This window comes from Pseudophryne corroboree, chromosome 4 (genome assembly GCF_028390025.1).
Source record: "Pseudophryne corroboree isolate aPseCor3 chromosome 4, aPseCor3.hap2, whole genome shotgun sequence".
Lineage (NCBI taxonomy): Eukaryota > Metazoa > Chordata > Amphibia > Anura > Myobatrachidae > Pseudophryne > Pseudophryne corroboree.
In genome coordinates this window covers 925358967-925381040 of record NC_086447.1, presented here as the reverse complement: position 1 = coordinate 925381040, position 22074 = coordinate 925358967, and the positions used below count along the sequence as shown (strand labels likewise).

At 43.9% G+C, this 22074-nt stretch overlaps 1 protein-coding gene across 1 annotated transcript in view; it reads right to left on the bottom strand.

Moving 5' to 3' along the window:
• Positions 1 to 8447: 8447 nt before the first annotated feature.
• The window catches only part of DUSP10 (dual specificity phosphatase 10), a 49790-nt gene continuing 36163 nt past the window's right edge, over positions 8448 to 22074 (bottom strand). Inside the window, exons 3-4 of the mRNA XM_063919044.1 lie at positions 11820 to 12188; positions 8448 to 9716 (exon numbers count right to left, since the gene is read on the bottom strand). Of these exons, the coding sequence (XP_063775114.1) occupies positions 9451 to 9716; positions 11820 to 12188 (635 nt within the window). The 3' untranslated portion in view covers positions 8448 to 9450. The remainder of the gene's footprint in view (positions 9717 to 11819; positions 12189 to 22074) is intronic.

Sequence of the window (22074 nt, the reverse complement as noted above, 5' to 3'; positions counted from 1 at the left end):
TTCACTCCCCCCGTCACCCGGCTGCATTGAAGTGCAGGCAAATATGGACGAGATCGTCCATATTGGCCTGCATGCACAGCCGACGGGGGACCAGCGATGAACGAGCGCGGGACCGCGCATCGTTCATCGCTGGAGCCTCCACACTGAAAGATATGAACGAGTTCTCGTTCATTTATGAACAAGATCGTTCATATCTTTCAAACAAATCGGCCAATGTGTGTAGGGCCTATAAGACTGTGATAATTTGGCAGGGGTCATCCTAAATCTGAGATTATCGATGTAACAATTCTCGTGGGAGATAAAATAAAAGTCATCAGAACAAAACAACAAATAGAAAGCCGGTAGATGAGTGTATAAAAATGTAGCAAAAATCACACAAAAACATATATATCCAGTCCAGACAACGTCTGGCGCAACAGCTAATGGGGAACAATGGATGTTGTGTTATGGCGCCATGGGGCATACAGTGCATTCGGAAAGTATTCACAGCGCTTCACTTTTTCCACATTTTGTTATGTTACAGCCTTATTCCAAACTGGAATAAATTCATTTTTTCCCTCAAAATTCTACACACAATACTCCATAATGACAATGTGAAAAAAGTTTTTTTTTTAGATTTTTGCATATTTATTACAAATAAAAAATTTAAATTGAGCTCAGGTGCATCCTGTTTCCACCAATCATCCATGAGATGTTCCTACAGCTTAATTGGAGTCCACCTGTGGTAAATTCAGTTGATTGGACATGATTTGGAAAGGCACACACCTGTCTATATAAAGTCCCACACTTGACAGTGCATGTCTGAGCACAAACCAAGCATGAAGCCAAAGGAATTGTCTGTAGACCTCCGACACAGGATTGTCCGAGGCACAAATCTGGGGAAGGGTACAGAAAAATATCTGCAGCTTTGAAGGTCCCAATGAGCACAGTGGCCTCAATCATCCATAAATGGAAAAAGTTTGGAACCACCAGGACTCTTCCTAGAACTGGCCGGCCGTCTAAACTGAGCGATCGGGGAAGAAGGGCCCTAGTCAGGGAGGTGACCAAGAACCCGATCGTCACTCTATCAGATCTACAGCATTCCTCTGTGGAGAGAGGAGAACCTTCCAGAAGTACAACCATTTGTGGCCAGACAGAAGCCACTCCTTAGTAAAAAAGCACATGGCAGCCCACCTGGAGTTGCTAAAATGCACCTGAAGGACTCTCAGACGAGGAGAAACAAAATTCTCTGGCCTAATGAGACAAAGATTGAACTCTTTGGCGTGAATGCCAGGCGTCATGTTTGGAGGAAACCAGGCACCGCTCACCACCAGGCCAATACCATCCCTACAGTGAAGCATAGTGGTGGCAGCATTATGCTGTGGGGATGTTTTTCAGTAGTACGAACTGGGAGACTAGTCAGGATAGAGGGAAAGATGAATGCAGCAATGTACAGAGACATCCTGGATGAAAACCCTGCTCCAGAGCGCTCTTGACCTCAGACTGGGGCGATGGTTCATCTTTCAGCAGGACAACGACCCCAAGCACACAGCCAAGATATCAAAGGAGTGGCTTCAGGACAACTCTGTGAATGTCCTTGAGTAGCCCAACCAGAGCCCAGACTTGAAGATGATTGAACATCTCTGGAGAGATCTGAAAATGGCTGTGCACCGCCGCTTCCCATCCAACCTGATGGAGCTTGAGAGGTGCTGCAAAGAAGAATGGGCGAAACCGCCCAAAGATAGGTGTGCCAAGCTTGTGGCATCATATTCAAAAAGACTTGAGGCTGTAATTGCTGCCAAAGGTGCATCAACAAAGTATTGAGCAAAGGCTGTGATTACTTATGTATATGTGATTTCCTAGTTTTTTATTTTTAATAAATTTGCAAAAATCTCAAAAACACTATTTTCACATTGTTATTATGGGGTGTTGTGTGTAGAATTTTGAGGGAAAAAATGAATTTATTCCAGTTTGGAATAAGGCTGTAACATAACAAAATGTGGGAAAAGTGAAGCGCTGTGAATACTTTCCGGATGCACTGAATGCCCCATGGCGCCATAACACAACATCCATTGTTCCCAATTATCTGTTGTGCCAGCCGTTGTCTGGATATATTTGTTTTTGTTTGCCAGAGGTGTGGGATTCCGGCTGATCTCAGATGTTTTTTTAAATTGGCAATCCTTTACAACGCAAATTCAACCTGGTTTTGCCTTGTAAAAGATTGCCGCTTTAAAAAAAAAATCAGGCTGAGTTCGCCCGGCATCCCACACCTCCGGCAAACTCGGACCCTATTACATATGTCAGAAGAGATGAAAACCAAATAAGCACAAGATCGATGTTCACCTACAGTATTTGTCGGTGCCATCCTGGGGTCAAGGCAATGTAGCCCTACCATTCACAAGTAGCCAGGTGCATTACTGAAGCAGTGAAGGAAGCCATTTTGTGTCTGCTCACTAGGAACCGATAACATGAGAAAATGGTTGCTTGCCAGTGACAGGGGTGTTTTAATGTGAATGTTATTGCATGTGGCTAATAGCTGCTTGGAGTCTGGGAGCGCTCACCTTCCTTTGCTTGTGAAAATGATAGCTAAAGGTTCCCATAAAGTCAGGGGATTCTCTGGTCACAAAAAAAAGTTGTCATCTGGAAATGTTGAGGGAGAAGTTGCACGACTGAGGGGAAAAGCCTGTTTTTCTGAGGCCAGTGTGAGACTTGTACTATGATTAGAAATAATTAGGACGTATCAGGTCTAGGCACAGCCTTGGTAGACAGATGAATCAGGTGGGTATGATACATAGGGACTAATTCAGACCTGGCCGCTTCTCTGCAAATTTCCAGAGGTCTGTGATCAGATAGTCGTCGCCCATAGAGATCAAAAACCCGCCACATGCAAGTGTGCAAATGCATGCGTACGCCGTACGAAAACTTCGCCAGACAGCGGACATCTGCAAATCCGTCCGCAACTCACTCACCATCAAATTATTTTTCCAGTGTGTGCAGTGTGTGCGTAGCCCAGGACTTACTCCTACACTGCGATGAGAACAGGCTGATTGGGGACGGAGCTGACGCCACACACCCTCCCTGAAAACGCTTGGGAACGCCTGCGTTTTTCCTGACACTCCCAGAAAACGGCCAGTTACCACCCACAAACGTCCATTTCCTGTCAATCACCTTGCGTATGCCTAGCGATCAACATTTTTGTACCATTCTGTCGCTGTTTGGGCTCACGCATGCGCATTTTGGTGCATATGCAGTCATTCGATAAACGGCCGCTGTGCAATTTCACACCACAGCGACCAGGTCTGAATTAAGCCAATTGTTCGTACAATAAATGCACTTCATGCTATCAAACTATCATACAAATGTTATACAAATGCCAAACTCTGTGACTGTTCTACTGTAGCTACAAATGTTACACAAATACCAGTGGGGGATATTACAATGAAAAATGTACAAAGAAAATAATTGTTGCTGTGCAAACGAAGGTCACTCAGGATTGGTGCAATAAATTCCGTCAAATGGCCAAACTGAACACGGAGACCCTTCTACTGTACGTGCCTCATTGAGGAGAGTCATCCTTCCTGTCGTCTACAGTGTGGAACTTTCTGTCTGCTTCCTAACAAAACACAGAGCTAATACTATATGATAAGGAACTGCCAGACTGTACTATTGTCCAACGTCAGTGTTCCTTAGAGGCTCCCACGGGCACGTGTTACTGCGCCCATGCCCACTGTAGCTTCATCCTACCGAATGCATTCTCACCTCTGCCAGTGGTTCCAGAAAACCCGTCGCTGCAGCAAGGTGTAACATTACTTGTGCTTATTCCTTATCTCCTCCAAAATCTGTGGACAAAGGGGCTAATTCAGTTGGATCGCAAAGAGTGATCCAACCGGAATTTTTACGATTGCCCCGCGGGCGCATGCGCAGCGCCCATCCTGGTTATGCGCCAGCATTTACTACGGGCACCCAACAGAAAATGCCTCTGCCTGTCAACCTGGGGGGGGGGGGGGGGGACACTCCGTTTCCAAGGCAGAGACAGAGCATTGCGAGGGTGCGGTGTAAAAATGGGGACATTGCAACGTGATCGGGGCAGCTGCATGTTGTCACACGCAGCCACTGCGATCACTAAAATGGCGGCAGGACTTCTGAGGGTGCAGCCATACTGCGCCGGCAGGAGGCTACCCTATTTTTAGCAATCACGCTGAAATTGCGCGCTGCGACCGCTATTTCAGGATGGTCAAGGGTTCAGCATGATAGGCATGTGATACAAAGGATTGCAAAAAAAAAAAAAAGGGTTCCATCCTCCCCAATGACAACACGCCGTGCTACCCCCTGCTATAATGTCACCTACAGTCAGGGGCGGTTTGGGAACAAAAAGCGGCCCTGGAAAAATTTGTACTAGTGGCCCCACATGGGCAGCACCAGAGGTGTGAGGTCTAGCCATGGGCCATGGCAGCAGCACCCTCCCCCCAAGACTTTCCAGATAGTGGGGATGTCCAGCATCAAGGGGGAAGTTAAAAAGAAATAAAATTACATATTATGAGCACATTATATGATACACCTTCAGAATTTAGGAAACTATATTATTCTTTAGAAAGATATATTTTCTTGCTTATTACACCAACCGTATCCCAATCACTATTCACTCAATCTTATATGTCAGCCAAGCAGGCAGACAGAGCATACACTAGATCATCTGCAATCACAGGCTAAGTGCCAAAGTCATTTTCATATATGCAAATTATTTTGCACCTTATTCATTATGTCTATAGAAAGGACCACATGTCCTCAAACAAAACAGGCCCCACGGGGGCGTCGGCCCACCGGAAATCTTCCCTGTAAACCCTATGGCCAATCCGCCTCTGCCTACATTGGATGGTTCAGCCTAGTGCTAGTTATTGCAGAATTAAGGGGACCCCATGATATTTTTACAGCCTATTTTACAATACTAGTCTAGGCTCATAGGCCCAGGGATGCTTAATAATTTAATCTGGGACTCCATGCAGCTTTTTTTTTACAATTTTACAACATTATTAATAAAACCATAATGATCTGTGCCGTGCTTCACATCAACTTGCCAGAGACAGGTCTATTATTTGGGAGTGTTTGCTTTGTGGTACCTTCTAAACCCAACATACAGATGGGTCCTCCATTATCTTGACTGTTTCTGCGCCTAGACGGAGGTTTAGTCACGCCTAGGCGATAGCTTAAGTTGCTGAGTTTAATCACGGACAGGCGCGTTGAGGCGCGACTAGATACTCAGCATGCAATACACATCTCCACCACTGGGTGGCTAATGCTCCACTAATCCAGTACTTTAGTTTGAACAGCGGCGGATTGATCTACAGTACAAGCTCTGGCAAATGGTCAGTGACGACTGTAATGTTAATATACAGTCCTGTACTGCATAGTGTACACACAGATGGTGACCAGTGGTCAGACAGAGAGAGTTAAAAAAATAAAAAATAAAATAGTTTATTCAGACGCAAACGAATGTGTAAAACCGCTTGTGTATGCAGACGCAACTAATGTGTGAACACTTGTGTATGCAGACGCAACTAATGTGTGAAAGGAATAATGTAGCTCATTGACTTTACAGTATGTACAGTGCTCTAAATGAGCGTCCAAGTCCCCTAATGGCATAAACGAATACCAATGGGAAGGAATCGCTGTTGCATTACTTTTACACATGAACTTGTGTAGCTCCAATGCAGCGTCGCACAGTAGGCCAGCGGTGAAGGCTCCCAACTCTCTCGCTGAGGGTCCCGGGTTCGGTTCCCAAAGTGCCAATCTATATCCCCCCCTGGCATTCACTTTATTAATATTTTTTCCTATGTAATCCATTGTAAAACATTCAATGGAAGGGTGCACACAGGTTTCACATAAATCAGGGTAAATCTGCAGGAGCGACTCATTCCGCTATGTAACAGCGGTAATGAGCAGCTGTAGACATACCAGTAAATATAAATTAGTGTATTCTGACGCAACTAACTGTTCGAGCAACACAGTACTGTAGATCGTTGGCGTTAGAGAATCTCTGTTGTACTTTATACATTTGTATTCTCAATCACTGCCAACAATAGCAAAACACTGCCGGGAAAGCATAGAATTCGTAAGAAAAAGGAGCTTTCAAACAGACCTGCTTTTTGCTGGCGTGTTCAGATAGTCATGCACGTATCAGTGAGATTAAACTTGCCACTGTACGTTACAAGCTGTTTGTGCTCATTAGTACACTAGTAGAACATACCGTATAGAGATAATAAGGATGGTGATATGGCATCCAGGAACTTAGGGAGGAGCTTTTATCTCTCTCCGTTATACTTAGAAAGATTACAATGGAGAGAGATAAAAGCTCCTCCCTTAGTTCCTGAATGCAAAATCACCATCCTTAGTATCTCTGTACTGTATGTTCTACTAGTGTACTAATTAGCACGAACAGCTTGTAACGTACAGTGGCAAGTTTAATCTTTCTATGTATAATGGAGAGAGATAAAAGCTCCCCCCGAAGTTCCTGAATGCCAAATCACCGTACTTAGTATCTCTATACAGTATGATCTATTAGGGTACTCATCTTAGGTCTTAGACTAGGTGCCAAAATGTTTGGTGTACTGGTCTGAGACTAGATGATAACGTGTTGAGTGTGTTGATCTTAGACTACATGCCAACAGCTGGGTGTGCTGCTCTCAGACTAGGTGACAACACATTGGATGTACTGCTCTCAGACTAGGTGACAACACGTTGGATGTACTGGTCTCAGACTAGGTGACAACACATTGGATGTACTGCTCTCAGACTATGTGACAACACAATGGGTGTACTGCTCTCAGACTAGGTGACAACACGTTGGGTGTACTGCTCTCAGACTAGGTGACAACACAATGGATGTACTGGTCTTAGACTAGGTGACAACACGTTGGATGTACTGGTCTCAGACTAGGCGACAACACATTGGATGTACTGCTCTCAGACTATGTGACAACACAATGGGTGTACTGCTCTCAGACTAGGTGACAACACAATGGATGTACTGGTCTTAGACTAGGTGACAACACGTTGGATGCACTGGTCTCAGACTAGGTGACGATACGTTGGGTGTACTGGTCTCAGACTAGGTGACGATACGTTGGGTGTACTGGGTCTCAGACTAGGTGACAACACAATGGGTGTACTGCTCTCAGACTAGGTGACAACACAATGGGTGTACTGCTCTCAGACTAGGTGACAACACAATGGGTGTACTGCTCTTAGACTAGATTACAACACGTTGGGTGTACTGCTCTCAGACTAGGTGAAAACACGTTGGATGTACTGGTCTCAGACTAGATGACAACACGTTGGGTGTACAAGTCTCATATTATGTACCAACACATTGGGTGTACTGGTCTTAGACTAGATTACAACACGTTGGGTGTACTGCTCTCAGACTAGGTGACAACACGTTGGGTGTACTGGTCTCCGACTAGATGACAACACGTTGGGTGTGCTGGTCTCAGACTAAGTGAAGAAAAACATTGGCTGTACTGCTCTCAGACTAGGTGACAACACAACGGGTGTACTGCTCTCAGACTAGGTGACAACATGTTGGGTGTACTGGTCTCAGACTAGGTGTGAACACAATGGATGTACTGGTCTCAGACTAGGTGATAACACGTTGGATGCACTGGTCTCAGACTAGGTGACGATACGTTGGGTGTACTGGGTCTCAGACTAGGTGACAACACAATGGGTGTACTGCTCTCAGACTACGTGACAACACAATGGGTGTGCTGCTCTCAGACTAGGTGACAACACATTGGGTGTACTGGTCTCAGACTAGGTGACAACACATTGGGTGTACTGGTCTCAGACTAGGTGACAACACGTTGGATGTACTGGTCTCAGACTAGATGACAACACGTTGGGTGTACAAGTCTCATATTAGGTACCAACACATTGGATGTACTGGTCTCAGACTAGGTGACAACACGTTGCGTGTACTGGTCTCAGACTAGGTGACAACACGTTGGGTGTGCTGGTGTCAGACTAGATGACAACACATTGGGTGTGCTGGTCTCAGACTAGATGACAACACGTTGGGTGTGCTGGTGTCAGACTAGATGACAACACGTTGAGTGTACTGCTTTCAGACTAGGTGACAACACGTTGGGTGTGCTGGTCTCAGACTAGATGACAACATGTTTATATGCTCTCTCTCCAAATAGGAGAAACAAAAATGTTGTTTATAAAAAAGATCTTTCTTGACTTTTCAAGCATTCAAAGTTTATGATTGCATGGCACGTAAAGTCCTAACAAGCATTTTCACGTTTTTGACTGCTCAAATCAATATAGTTCAGAAATTCTTCATTTCATTTCACAAAACATTTCTTAAAACTGGCTAAATACGGTCCAAGATGACCAGGCAACACCTGGTGCATCAGCTAATACAATTATAAAGAGTTACAGATATAGAAATAAACGAGGCGTACTCAAGGTCCAAATACATTTTTGCAAGTTTTATATTCAAAATGACAAATTTCACATACAACAGGAACACGCCTATATTTTTGTGCAAAAAATAGGTAAAATAAAACCTCTTATTATTAATTATTTTTTTTTACATTCTGATATACATATTTAACAAGGTTTATGGCACCGTAAACCAGATTCAAATGAAAACAAAACAAAAAACAAAACAAAAAATATATAATAATTGCTTTTGTTTATCTTAGTGCTGGCGCATTTCACCACTTACTGTAAGTGTTCCTGCCTCACACACACACACACACACACACACACACACGCAGTAAAGGCGTCTATTTTGTGTGCTGGATTCAGCCTATCAATTCACAAGACACCAGTGGCATCCATGAACTGTGAAACGCGCAGTGGTCCTGCTGAACGGAGTATTGATCCAACCCACAGTATAGCTATCTCCGCTGCATACCTGTGAGGAGCACACCACAGAACATTCAGTCAGCTTTAACAATTCTCACACTCAAAACAAAAATTATTGCACAATAAGCCACTGAGGGCAAGTAATGGTCAAGTTCCTTGTTGATAAAACGGTATCAGCCCAAATATAAAAATATAACATAACACACCCAGAATTAATAGATTTTTTTTTTTCACCATTTAAATATATTTTGATTATGGCAGATTTTTATTTATTTTTTTTGCTTCTTGTAGTTACTGTCTCCGGAGCTACGGCCCGACCCACGTTTGAATGTTTATACAGTAGATAGATGCTTGACAGCACTACTTTCTTCAGTCTATGATCCTGCACAGACCACTGGTGATCATGATTTTCTGTCCTTTCCAAAATTGTTTAGCCTTGGACACTTTTATTTTTTTACCAAGTGAGGTGTCTACAGAGACATCCATAATAATAGAAATTTGTTTACCCTTTCACTCTCAAATATATTCTCATCCAGTCGATCGACGTTTTTGCAGAATAGTTTTTTTTTTTCTTTCTTCAAAAATTCATAAATGTTTTTGCTAGACCACAGTCTCCACCCCAATTAACTTTGGTGTAAGAATCCGTGGCGTTACCCCATTATTTAAGTCTTCCTCAAACTCCAGTAACTGGCCCATGAAGTTTAAATTTGGAGATATAATTGGTCGCTTTCCTTTAACAAATTTGTAGGCATCGGTCATAGTCATCCGCGTGTGCTTCATTAGGTAGGCAATGACAATGGTGGCAGAGCGTGAGACACCTGCTTGGCAATGGATGAGAAGGCCTTTTCCACATTGGTGGGCTTCCTCTGGGAAAAAAAAACAAAAACACAGTCAGTTTAAACAATTACAGTGTACTGTTAACATTTACAGAGCAGGCAGCCATTTTGTTTGGGGAACCATATTCCTCATAGTGCAATCTGCCAATGTACTAGTGAAAACAGTATCATCATTGAGGCGCGTTATCTACACCCATCAGTCAATTTTTGGTTTGATGCAGTATTCATGAGCATCCAGTCTATCAATTCGCTAGTAACCAGTGACATCACTGAAGTGCATCATGTATACAAAGCAGAGGCAGACATTTTTTTGACTGAACCAATTCAAAATAATAGTCTCTCAATTCGCTAGTAACCAGTTATATATCACCAACATTCAACATGGTGACTAGACCAATATTATGGGGTGTATTTAGTAGTGATGAGCGGATTCGGTTTTACTCGGTTTTACTCGGTTCTCAAAACGGCATCTTATTGGCTCACGGATGTCACGTGTTTTGGATAGCCAATAAGATGCCGTTTTGAGAACCGAGTAAAACCGAGTAAAACCGAACCTCGCTCATCACTAGTATTTAGCCTTGGAGAGAGATAAAGTGGACGGAGATAAAGTACCAACCAACCAGCTCTTGACATTTTTCAAACACAGCCCGTAACATGGCAGTTAGAAGCTGATTGGCTGGTACTGTGTGGTCTATTCACGAACCAATGAAAAGAGTGGAGAAGTGCGCTAGTGGAGAAGCTGCCGATGGCAACCAATCAGCAGCTACGTATAATTTTATAGAATGCACATGACAAATGTTATTTCAAAGCTGAATGGTTGCCATGGGCAACTTCTCCACTGGCTCTCTTCTCCACTTTTTTCACTGCTTCATGGTAAGACACCTTTATCTCCATCCACTTTATCCCTTACCAAGGCTTAGTGCATAGACCCCTTGATCATGTTGGAGGGTTTGGTGTTATTATTGAGCTTGTCATTAACATACAGCAGAGGTAGCCATTTTGAGAACCAATATTTACAAGCATCAACTCACTAGTTGCTTGTGAGGTGCATCATGCACACACAGCAGAGGCAGCCATTTTGGGGCCTGAACCAATTCATAAATATGCTGTATCTCAATTCACTAGTATCTGGTGACACCACTAAAGCACATCATCAACATAAAGTATGGGCGGCCATGTTGTAAAGCAATATGTACCAGCAAGCAGTGTAACAATTCACTAGTAATCAGTGACATCACTGAGATGCAGCATGTACACACAGCAGGGGGCGGGGGGAGGGAGGGGCAGCCATTTTATAAAAGTGCCATAGTATCCATCACTAACAAACATTGTCATCACCGAGGCAACTCATCAATGCACAGCAGAGGCAGCTGCTAGAGAGTAGAAAAGGTCGACAGGGTCGAAAGGTCAACAGGTTCAAAAGGTCGACGTGGAAATAGTCTACACAATTGTTTTGGGAGGGGGTGTTATTTTACATTTTTAACTACGTTACCCAAATTAGTGACCGCGTCCCCTCATATATGCATCAGGCAAGGTTACTATTTCCAATCGTGTTACTAGAATGAAAAAGTTGAAAATAGGAAGAAGAAAAAAAAGTTGTGTTTCCCATTGTCATGTCGACATCTTGAAACTGTCGACGTTTTGTACTGTCTACCTTTTACATGTCAACTTTTTGATCATGTTGCCCTTATGAATGTCGATTATTTGGGGTTGACCTACTGTATTGACTGTAGACCTTTTTATTGTAAATAAAATATATCAACCGGATACCGGGCAGGTGGAATTCTTATTTTAAACCGCAGGCATTCCTCCTAACCTCCCCTCTGGCAATTTGATAGCAGGATGACGGTACTGTCCCGATGAAATTAGGACAGTTGATATGTGAACATAGTGGATCCAGTGTGTCTAATTGTCCAAGCATATATAATTTAAAAAGCAAACCCTGACCAATTATGTTAATTGGCTTAGTCTGAACATGTTCCATGATTAAATAGTTATGGGCAACATGATAATTATATCTGCTGCAAGTTGGCAGAGATTGGATCTCCTCCTACTCTTTTAATAGGGTGCATTTTCAGCATTTCAGTTGCATTTTTCAGATAAGCGCAAACCATGGGCCTGACAGACATTTACCTATAAACTCAAACGCCTCTTCGAAGTACTGCCTGAGATTTTGCTTGTTGCTGTCTGTTGCTGGTAGACGTTTGTAGTTAAAGATCCCCTTCTCGTAGTGGAAGAGAGGGAGGTGGGTAGTTACGTTGACGATATATCCTATGTTCATTCTTTGCATTTTTTCCACGTCCTGGGCGTCATGCTCGTTTCCCAGGAAAAGGAAAGGTAGGATGGGGGTCAGTTCTGCATTCTCAATGTCCGGAGTGCTGGGGACGGACTGAGGTAGTGTAATTGTCACTGCTGAGGCCCCGCCTCCGTCCGGGCAGTCTTGCAGCTGGAGGGAATTGTCACACAGGTTCTCGTGGTTCTGTTTGAAGCTGCTGAGCCCACCTGGAAGGGAAGATGACAATTAGGTGACTCTGTATAATTTCTTATCAGTAGAATACACCTTACAGGAAAACTCTCATATCGACTGCAATTGTGTCTAGGGGGCATATGCGTCAATGCTTGGAGAGGGATAAAGTGGAGAGAGATAAAGAACCAACCAAACAGCTCCCAACTGTCATTTTTTAAACCCAGCCTATAACGTGGCAGTTAGAAGCTGATTGACTGGTACTTATCTCTCTGCACTGTATCATATGCCCCTAAACCACATTTCTCTAACCTATCACCCATTACCACTAGGCCTTCATCACCCCCCACGTTGGATGCCCTCTAGGTGCTTCTAATCCTGGGAAATAGTCACATATTCCTTATTTACATTAACAGAGTTGAGGTTCTGCATTTCAGCTCGTCCATTCAATTGAAATTGAATACACGCGAACATACGTCAGCGTTCAGGACAAGCCACGGTCAGCTGGAAATCCGCACAAAAATTTATTTCAGCTCATCTTAACATGCTCAAGGCTGGGAATGTACCCATTGCAGTAGCGCTGACTCACTATTAAGCAAGTTATGAGGGCACCTGGGGTGAGACCCCTTCAACTAGAAGAGGCTGCAGTGCCATTTATGTGCAGAAGAGGTCTTACAGTGCCATAAAATCACTGGATTTAAACTACAAAAATTTACCGAAGCAAAACCCTCAAACAACCAAAAAGTCGGTGACAGTCAGTTTGTGGGCTGAACCAGGGGAGCAGTGACGGGGGAGGTTTTGGGTAGAGAGTACCGGAGACTAACCTTTCTCATGACAACCTTAAGCCGGACCAATGCAGCCTATCAGCTCGCTAGAAGCCGGCAGCAATACATCTGAAGTGACATATGTCAAGCTGGCTACGAGCTGCAGTATATATCTCACACACAGAAGAAGCAATGGTGAGAATGATCATGGCATGCTGATAAATGCATTAGGAAACACCGTCTTATTTTTTTTCACTGTACTAATATGAATAGGAAGATGTGCAAGCGTCAGACTTTTCTCATGGTAGGCAATGACGCTGCCATTTTGTAGACCAGGTGTAGGCAATCCTTGGCGCTAGTGCCGCAAGTTGGCACACAAGGATGTTTTGAGTGGCTCCCGCACGGTTCTGTATATTAAGTCAACATGAGAATGCATACATGGTCAAAACATGTGTTGACAGACAAGTCAACAGGTTCATCAAGTTGACATGCGCCATGTTGACACTGATGAAATGTCCACAAGCATTTTTTGCCTAACAGGAATTTTAATGTCAACATTTTTTGCTATGTCGACATTTTGCAGATGTCGACATGTTAGACTGCATTATGAATGTGCATACCGCGGGTCTGTCCTCCTACTATGCAGACTGCACAGGCCCTCTCCTCCTCCTCAACCCTCTTCGCTCACGGAGGGGAATTGGGAAGGGGGGCACCATTGTCTATTTTGCCTCCGGGGTGGAGGACCTGCCTATTCTGTCAGTCCTGGACAGAATAGGGAGTGCCCCCTCCAAACCGGAGAAACCAAGTGTGGCCTCTCCAAACCGGAGAACCCTAGTGTGGTCTCTCCAAACCGGAGTACCCTAGTGTGGTCTTTCCAAACCGGAGAACCCAAGTGTGGCCAGCAGAGACATCTGGTGAGTGAACCCTCCCACAATTAGCCCTGCTCACGGTACATCATTTTTAAGCAGGACTTTGGGGTCTATTTACTAAGCCTTGGAGATAAAGTGGGGAGAGAAAGTACCAACCAACCAGGTCCAAACTCTCATTTTCCAAACCCAGACTGTAACATGGCAGTTAGGAGCTGGTTGGTTGGTTCTTTAGCTCGCTTCACTTTATCTCTCTCCAGGGCTTACTACATAGACCCCCTGTGTCTCCAGACCACAACTGACCTAACCTGAGCAAGCTCAGGGAAGTTATCAGCAATTTTTTTAGCACCAGTCTAATTTTGGGTAAAGGTTTGTATATAGGTATGTATATAAAACTTTTCATTCACACGTGAGACGGGAAGCTGTTTCTGCTGTATTATACAAGTTTCATCAGTTTTATTGATGCTGAATAGTGAAAGTTTGTTGCAAATAAATAAGCGGTTAATGAGATGGGGGCTTATTCGAGCCCCTTGTGGTGGCGTCCATCGCGGCGTCTTTTGCCGGTCGCAAGTCTGAGGCTTTATGCAAAGTACCACTTGGTGCGTCTTTAGATGCCACCATCAGTGGTTATGTGTAGATTGCCATCAGAGAACGGACTCCAGTGTGACCGTTTCTGTGTCCGAGTTCAAAACCACTTCAGCAACACGTCTGAGACAGTCCCATAGCATGCGTCTGCTCAGCCACATCCATGTAAGCACACACGAGCGCCCAATACATTCTCAAAACATGTCTGCGCTTCTCCCATGCGCACAGACGCAAGCGCAGAAGAAAAAAATGCTCAACTGCATCTAACATTGGCAGTGCGTCGGAATCAGGCCCACCTTTGCAAGTGGGATGTAAGTGTCTATGACATCTATGTCAGGTTTATGTGTTGGAATGTCGTCAAATTTGCATATGGTCGCAGTTGCATATGGTCGCGGCTGCGATTTGGGGGAAACTATGACAACTCTAGATCAGCTTGAACCGTTACACATTTCCAACACCACAAGAGGGACACTCTGAGCTCAAAACGCGTTGTACACCTGTAACTTCAGCTGAATAACTAGGGGTATATTTACTAAAGTAGGAGTTTTTAAAAGTGGAGATGTTGCCCATAGCAACCAATCTAGCAATTTATGGTTGCCATGGACCATTATCTCCACTTCTAAAAAAAAAAAACAACACACTTCAGTAAATATACCCTTGACCCCGTGGGGCATTTACCAGCCGGTTGCGGAGCGGTTTCTAGTGACGCAGGCGGTCCACAGTCTACGTTACATTCTGCTCATTGATCATTGACATCTAGTACGGTTCTAGCCCCAGTGGTCTGGGATAACTGGATCGGTTCTATTGATTGCTTCCAATATTCAGTTCCTAACCGGTGGATTTTGAAATAAATGGTTGTAGTATTTATCACTCTACTGTGCAATGGCCCTCATTCCGAGTTGTTCGCTCGGTATTTTTCATCGCATCGCAATGAAAATCCGCTTAGTACGCATGCGCAATGTTCGCACTGCGACTGCGCCAAGTAACTTTGCTATGTAGAAAGTAATTTTACTCACGGCTTTTTCATCGCTCCGGCGATCGTAATGTGATTGACAGGAAATGGGTGTTACTGGGCGGAAACACGGCGTTTCAGGGGCGTGTGGCTGAAAACGCTACCGTTTCCGGAAAAAACGCAGGAGTGGCCGGAGAAACGGTGGGAGTGCCTGGGCGAACGCTGGGTGTGTTTGTGACGTCAACCAGGAACGACAAGCACTGAACTGATCGCACAGGCAGAGTAAGTCTGAAGCTACTCTGAAACTGCTAAGTAGTTAGTAATCGCAATATTGCGAATACATCGGTCGCAATTTTAAGAAGCTAAGATTCACTCCCAGTAGGGGGCGGCTTAGCGTGTGTAACTCTGCTAAATTCGCCTTGCGACCGATCAACTCGGAATGAGGGCCAATATACATGGTGATTGAGGTTTTTTTTTTCTTTTTGCTGCTGTTTCTAGGGACACCCTTATTGGTTACTACGACACAACCTAGTGATGTCATGTCCTTTACTACCCGTCACCCAGCAAGATGGAAGTCCGCACAGTGTTGGTGTCGGTATAAAATAAGATGTAACCTCATCCTTTCACAAGTCCCTGAGGGAAGTTTTGAAATAGAACTAAATGTTGGATACCTATGGGGCTGTAGTAGCTGTTTACTGTAAAACTCATGAGAGTGCCATTAATATATGTCCACTTAATTTCCACTTTGGGCAGGATAGTTTTTTTGGGACTGTCCCACCCGCAGGCCAGTGTCCCAGGGGGGAGGGGGAAGTTAGGCAGTGCACTCTTGCCATTGCTCTGTAGCGGGTGCATAGATCATCTATATAGTGCGACGGAGAGTCTGGTGGTTACTTAGAATAACCGGGAGTACTGGGCATGCCCCATGAGTAATAAAGAACGGGACGTGCTGCAAGGACCACGAGGTCGCGACCCTATTTTGGGCGCTCGTAAGGAAGCCCTACTTTCAAATCCCATAAGTTGGAACGTATGATATATACTCACACATGGACTGTATTTCGACTTTCAACACGTCAAAAATGGCGACATTGCGAACGTTAGCGGAACAATTTTAGGACTAGGCTGCAATTAGGGTTAGGTTTAGTCCGTGGGTAGGGTTAACCTTAGGCGTAGGGATACTTACAGTACTTCAGCAATAGGAAACTGCATGGTTGACACTGTGAATGTCAACATTTTACAAATCAACCTTCCTCCTGTGTCGACATTCAGAACATGCCGACGTTCTGGTGTTGACATTTTGTACAACACCAAGATAAACTGCTAAAGTTTGATACATTACGGTTTGTTACAATAAAGAAAAGAAGAAATGAACCAGGACTTCTTTCCCTATTGTCTGCGGCGATATTACAGATGTAAAAGTGACATGTAAATGACAATATCAAAATTACCACAGCTAGAATGTAAATGGGGCTGAAAAATGCGGATGTGACGGAACGACCTTCTGTTTACTGTTTGCAATAAGGGCGGCGTCCTCTGCACATGAGGAAGCACTGCTGAAACAACGACAGTGATACACAGTGTGTCCCTAATATGCCCTTTCTGGATTGCAAAACTATTGTTTGTTTTTGGAATACAAGCTAATAAATAATGCAGAAACGTATTTTATTAACTGAATAAAGTAAAACCGTTTCTACTAAATGAATAACCGTGAATCTTTATTTATATAGCAACTTCATCCAAATAGGACTCAAAGCACTTTACATAAATGCCAGTGAAGAAGCAGCCATTTTGGGCGCGCTAAGTACCTGCTAGCAGGAGCCAATTACCCTACTGGATGAGTCTTCAACCTGCACCCCACACCAGCTGTTGTGGAACTACACATCCCAGCATACCCTGCCACAGTTTTGCTATTAAGGCATGCTAAAACTGATCCAGAGCATGCTGGGATATGTAGTTCCACAGCAGCTGGAGGGACGCAGGTTGAAGACCCATGCCCTACAGTGTCGGTATTCTGTATTATGTGGGATGAAACTGAATTAAAGTATTCAAAACCAAATGCAAACACATCAGGAACATACAAACTTCCCACAGATGAGGCCTTATATATTTGCAGTCAAACACGTGACTCTAGTGCTGTTAGGCAACAATACTAACCACTGTGCTGCAGTTACAGAAAGTAATTTTTCCTCTCTCAAAGGAAACAATATTTTGCTGAGCTAGAGAGGATCATTTACATGACATTTACATTGTATTAAGGTGCAGAATTTACCATATGGTGCAGCAACCAATCAGATACTGGCTTTCTTAGTCTAACCTGCACTAGACAAATAAAAGCTACTAGCTGATTTGCTGAGGTTCAGTGTACACAACTCAGTGATATCATGGAGCGCAATGTTTTCTGTACAAAATGTTCAGACATAAACCCCAGAGATTAACTACATCCATGAACACTTTAATCTGAACTTTAACCTGAGACAATTACTCTTAGTAATTAATAGGTATTAGAAACCAAGAACATTCCTGAGGCACAAGGCACAAAAATGTACCTCATGCCAGATCCATGTCCGTAATAAACTGACGGCAACGGTCATAAATATTGAATGAACCCAGAATATGACTTCCTCCAGTGCGTATAGCCAACACAAACATGGTCATAAAAACCATTTGTTTACACCGCTGTCCACTAAAAGGTGCTTTAGGGCTATTAAGTCCCACACCATCAGATTTACAAACAGTTTCTTTCCTTCTGCAGTTGTTACAATGAATTCCACATACAGTAAGCGCTCATGGCTTAGTATTCATTAATGTTTATCCGCTTTAATTGGAAGTTTGGGCAATGCGTAAGAAACATATAGAGGGTTATCCAATTAGCCGCAATAATGCGATCCGCGATCACGGCTAAAGTTATCGCACCTATCTCCCCAAAAAAAAGCTCATCGCTGTGTTTTAGCATTTGCACCTATCCTATTCCAAAATGACGAAAACGGGCCGGCAAAACCAGGAATGAGTATAGAGTAAAATGGGGACATCTGCCTGTACACCCCCATCCCCCAACCAAAAAATATACTAATAATGGCCATAATAAAAGTATTTGGCGTCATTAAATTGGGTCAAATGGTTGTTATATGCATTTTTTTTTAAATGTCATAAAAATGATATAAAGCTATTTTTTTTCGAGCAAAATAAGTGTTGTCATTAAATTTGGGGTAAATAAAAATGTGTATAAGTATACAGTATATTTGGGTCATTTTAGGGGACGTAAAAAAAAAGTGGAAACGGACCGATTACTCCCACCTGCAAGCCTAAAAACCCTTGTCCCCCAGCCCCCCAATATACCTATCCCATACTGTGTACCCCAATTTTCATCACTTTGCATATTTTTTTACCCCAAAAATTACGTCATTACTGTCCAATTAAAAACAATTCAAATCTTCTTAGCGTCTAATTGGTCATTCAGAGGGTTGTCCCGGGTGTTCTGAACCAAATCTTGACATTTTTAACTTAAAATAGGGATTTTGCGCTACTTATCCCCTGCTCTGAGATGGCGAAGAGAAATTTGCGATGAGCGCTATGGAGAATTATCGTCGATAACTTTCCGCAGCTAATTAGATATCGAGTTATCACGGCTAATTGGATACCCCCTTCCCTATGTTTATGTCTTGTTCAATGACAGTAAAGTTTGAACTGAACAGAATTCATACCACATAACGGATGAAGAAGGGAAATAGAATTTTGCGCTGCACATGGGAAAATTTAAAACGACATTTAGAGTTGAGTGGGGAACGGTACTTAAGCCAACTCTAAACTGAAGTGTAGTTAGTGCTGGCCAGTAAGTGAGTGCAGCTCACGCTACATGCAAAAAATGTAATTTAAATTTGCACCTCTTGCATATATAGTTTGTCCTGCTGCTGATACAACCCCGAAGCCGAATTCTAAGTCCTCGCTATAACGCGTCATTTGTGCACACTTCACGCACAGAGAACACAGTACAAAAGAAAATTCCCCACGCTTCATACATAGAAAACACAGTACAAAAGAAAATTTCCCACGCTTCATACACAGAGAACACAGTGCAAAAGAAAATTCCCTTGTGTGTGTGTTGCACCTTTTTTATGTTCACGAAGACGTCAGCCTCAGGCTCTCCACCTGCCCGGAGGCTATGGCAACGTTACAAGTGTACACAATGACATCAGCCCCGAGCGCACACAACACAAAAGGAGGACTCTGTGCAAGCCTTGTGGTGCAGCAACGTTCCCGGGAACAGATGATGTAATGCTAACAGGTGGCGGGGATTTTATTTACCCAACAGACATAAGGAACTAAGTGATATCACTGCTGCTGCAGTCCCAACTGGGAAGTTTCATGACACCACAGGGAGAGACTCTGAACATGTAAATAAGTAAACAGATTGTCCATGAAATGCACAGTGATCATTACACACACACTATATATATATATATATATATATATATATATACATACATATATATACATACATACACACACACACACACATATATATATATAGCACATGGACAAAATAATATGGAATGCGGAAAAACAAAAAAACATGCGTGCAGATGGTGACACTAAGGATGATCACTGTAAATATCTGAGGTAAATGCTAATTTGTTGAGATAGTTTCTTTTTCAGGTGGAACCACGGGCCGTACACTTGGGGGCAGGATGTACCAACCTGTAGCGGTACATCCTGCCGCACATCGCGCCGTAACTAATCGCATATGTACTAATATAGGCGATTAGTGATGCGAAGGTCAGCTCTTGCGATCAGGCCAGTCCTTCGTGATGCGCTGTGGCTGCTGGACTTCTGGATCCATGACCCAGGAGTCGATATGCACATGCGCAGACCAGTGGCAGGATGATGGGAGTGTTCCGTGACTGAACCCTCTCTGCATCGCATTGCGGAAGAAGCCCCAAAGGCTTCTACAGGGTAATACCATCAAAAGCTGGCACTACCCTGCGCGACGGAGACCTGGTAGACGGAGGTAAGTACATACTGTATGAAAATGCGGTAAAAACGCCAAAAACAGGGTTTTTACTGCATTTTCACTTTAGTACATCCCACCCTTGATGTGACTGAGTGGCAAAAGGGAGCCATTGTCTTTGGCCGAGACACAAAACGCGTCACCGAGCCTCTCCCACTTACAACTGGGACCTCTCCAAAGAAAGCAGACAAGTGTGACTCAAGTCTATCTACAACACATATAAGTATGTAACGGTTACCTCTCTTTTGTGATAAATGAAATGATATTATACAGCAGTAGAAAGAATTACCCGCTTCCAGCTATGTCATTAATCAGAGAAAAATATTATTCATTTCTTTTTGCCCGAAGGGTAACGCTTCTTCCCTATACCTGGCGGCACCTCAGCTGCCGTGTCATTAACACACGTGTTTCCTGGTGAACACGCCCAGCGAGAGTCTGATATAAACAAACGCTGTAGACCTATTGGGTCAGTGACCTTCCCCTGTTTATATAACCACACACATGTAGCCCATGTGATATGGGATCACCAAGCCTTCCTTCCTTATTATGACAGAAGGGGTTGTACTGTCCTTCTCACGTGGCTCCATGCCACGGGCACTGAAACGCACAGACACCACAGACGTACTGTACTGTGTGCAAATACAAACCCAGCAGAGTGAACACTGGCCCTCATTCCGAGTTGTTCGCTCGCAAGGCGATTTTAGCAGTATTGCACACGCTAAGCCGCCGCCTACTGGGAGTGAATCTTAGCTTCTTAAAATTGCGAACGAAAGATTCGCAATATTGCGATTACACATCTCGTAGCAGTTTCAGAGTAGCTTCAAACTTACTCGGCATCTGCGATCAGTTCAGTGCTTGTCGTTCCTGGTTTGACGTCACAAACACACCCAGCGTTCGCCCAGACACTCCCCCGTTTCTCCAGCCACTCCTGCGTTTTTTCCGGAAACGGTAGCGTTTTTCCCCACACACCCATAAAACGGCCTGTTTCCGCCCAGTAACACCCATTTCCTGTCAATCACACTACGATCGCCTGAGCGAAGAAAAAGCGGTGAGTAAAAATCCAAACTTCATAGCAAATTTACTTGGCGCAGTCGCAGTGCGGACAATGCGCATGCGCACTAAGCAGAAAAACGCTGCGATGCGAAGAAATTTTCCGAGCGAACGACTCGGAATGACCTCCACTGGTCAGCACACTACCTACAGTAAAAGCTGCTTCACCGAGTTACGTCAGCAAGCACCAGCCGCTGTAGTCTATTGCCGTTACAGCATGCACTGCACATTATCATGCCCTACACTTATACACAGAAGCTAACAATCTATTTTCCCACACGGATAGGCACTAGAGGGTTAGGGATCACGGGGACTGTACTTACCGGAACACTGGCGCATCAGATGACTCTGCCAGAACGGATGGCCACATGACTACCAGGACCCGTAAAGACGCAGCCACTGCCAGGACCACGTAACCGACCACTTGGCTACTAGGGGAGATAGGTCTACATTCTATTATGTCAACAATTCATCAGTGTCTACATGTTGAATGTTGAAATGGCCCATGTCATCATTATGACCATGTTGAAATTATCATATCAACATAAATCATACGTAATCCACTTGTACAGTACATTGAAATACACGGGAAATTCAAATGGCTCCGGGCCATACCACGTCCTCTATCTACCAAGCGGTGTTGGAGATTTAATGGTAAAATTTTCCATTTGGCTCATGATGTTGTTTAAAGCAGCCACCATATGT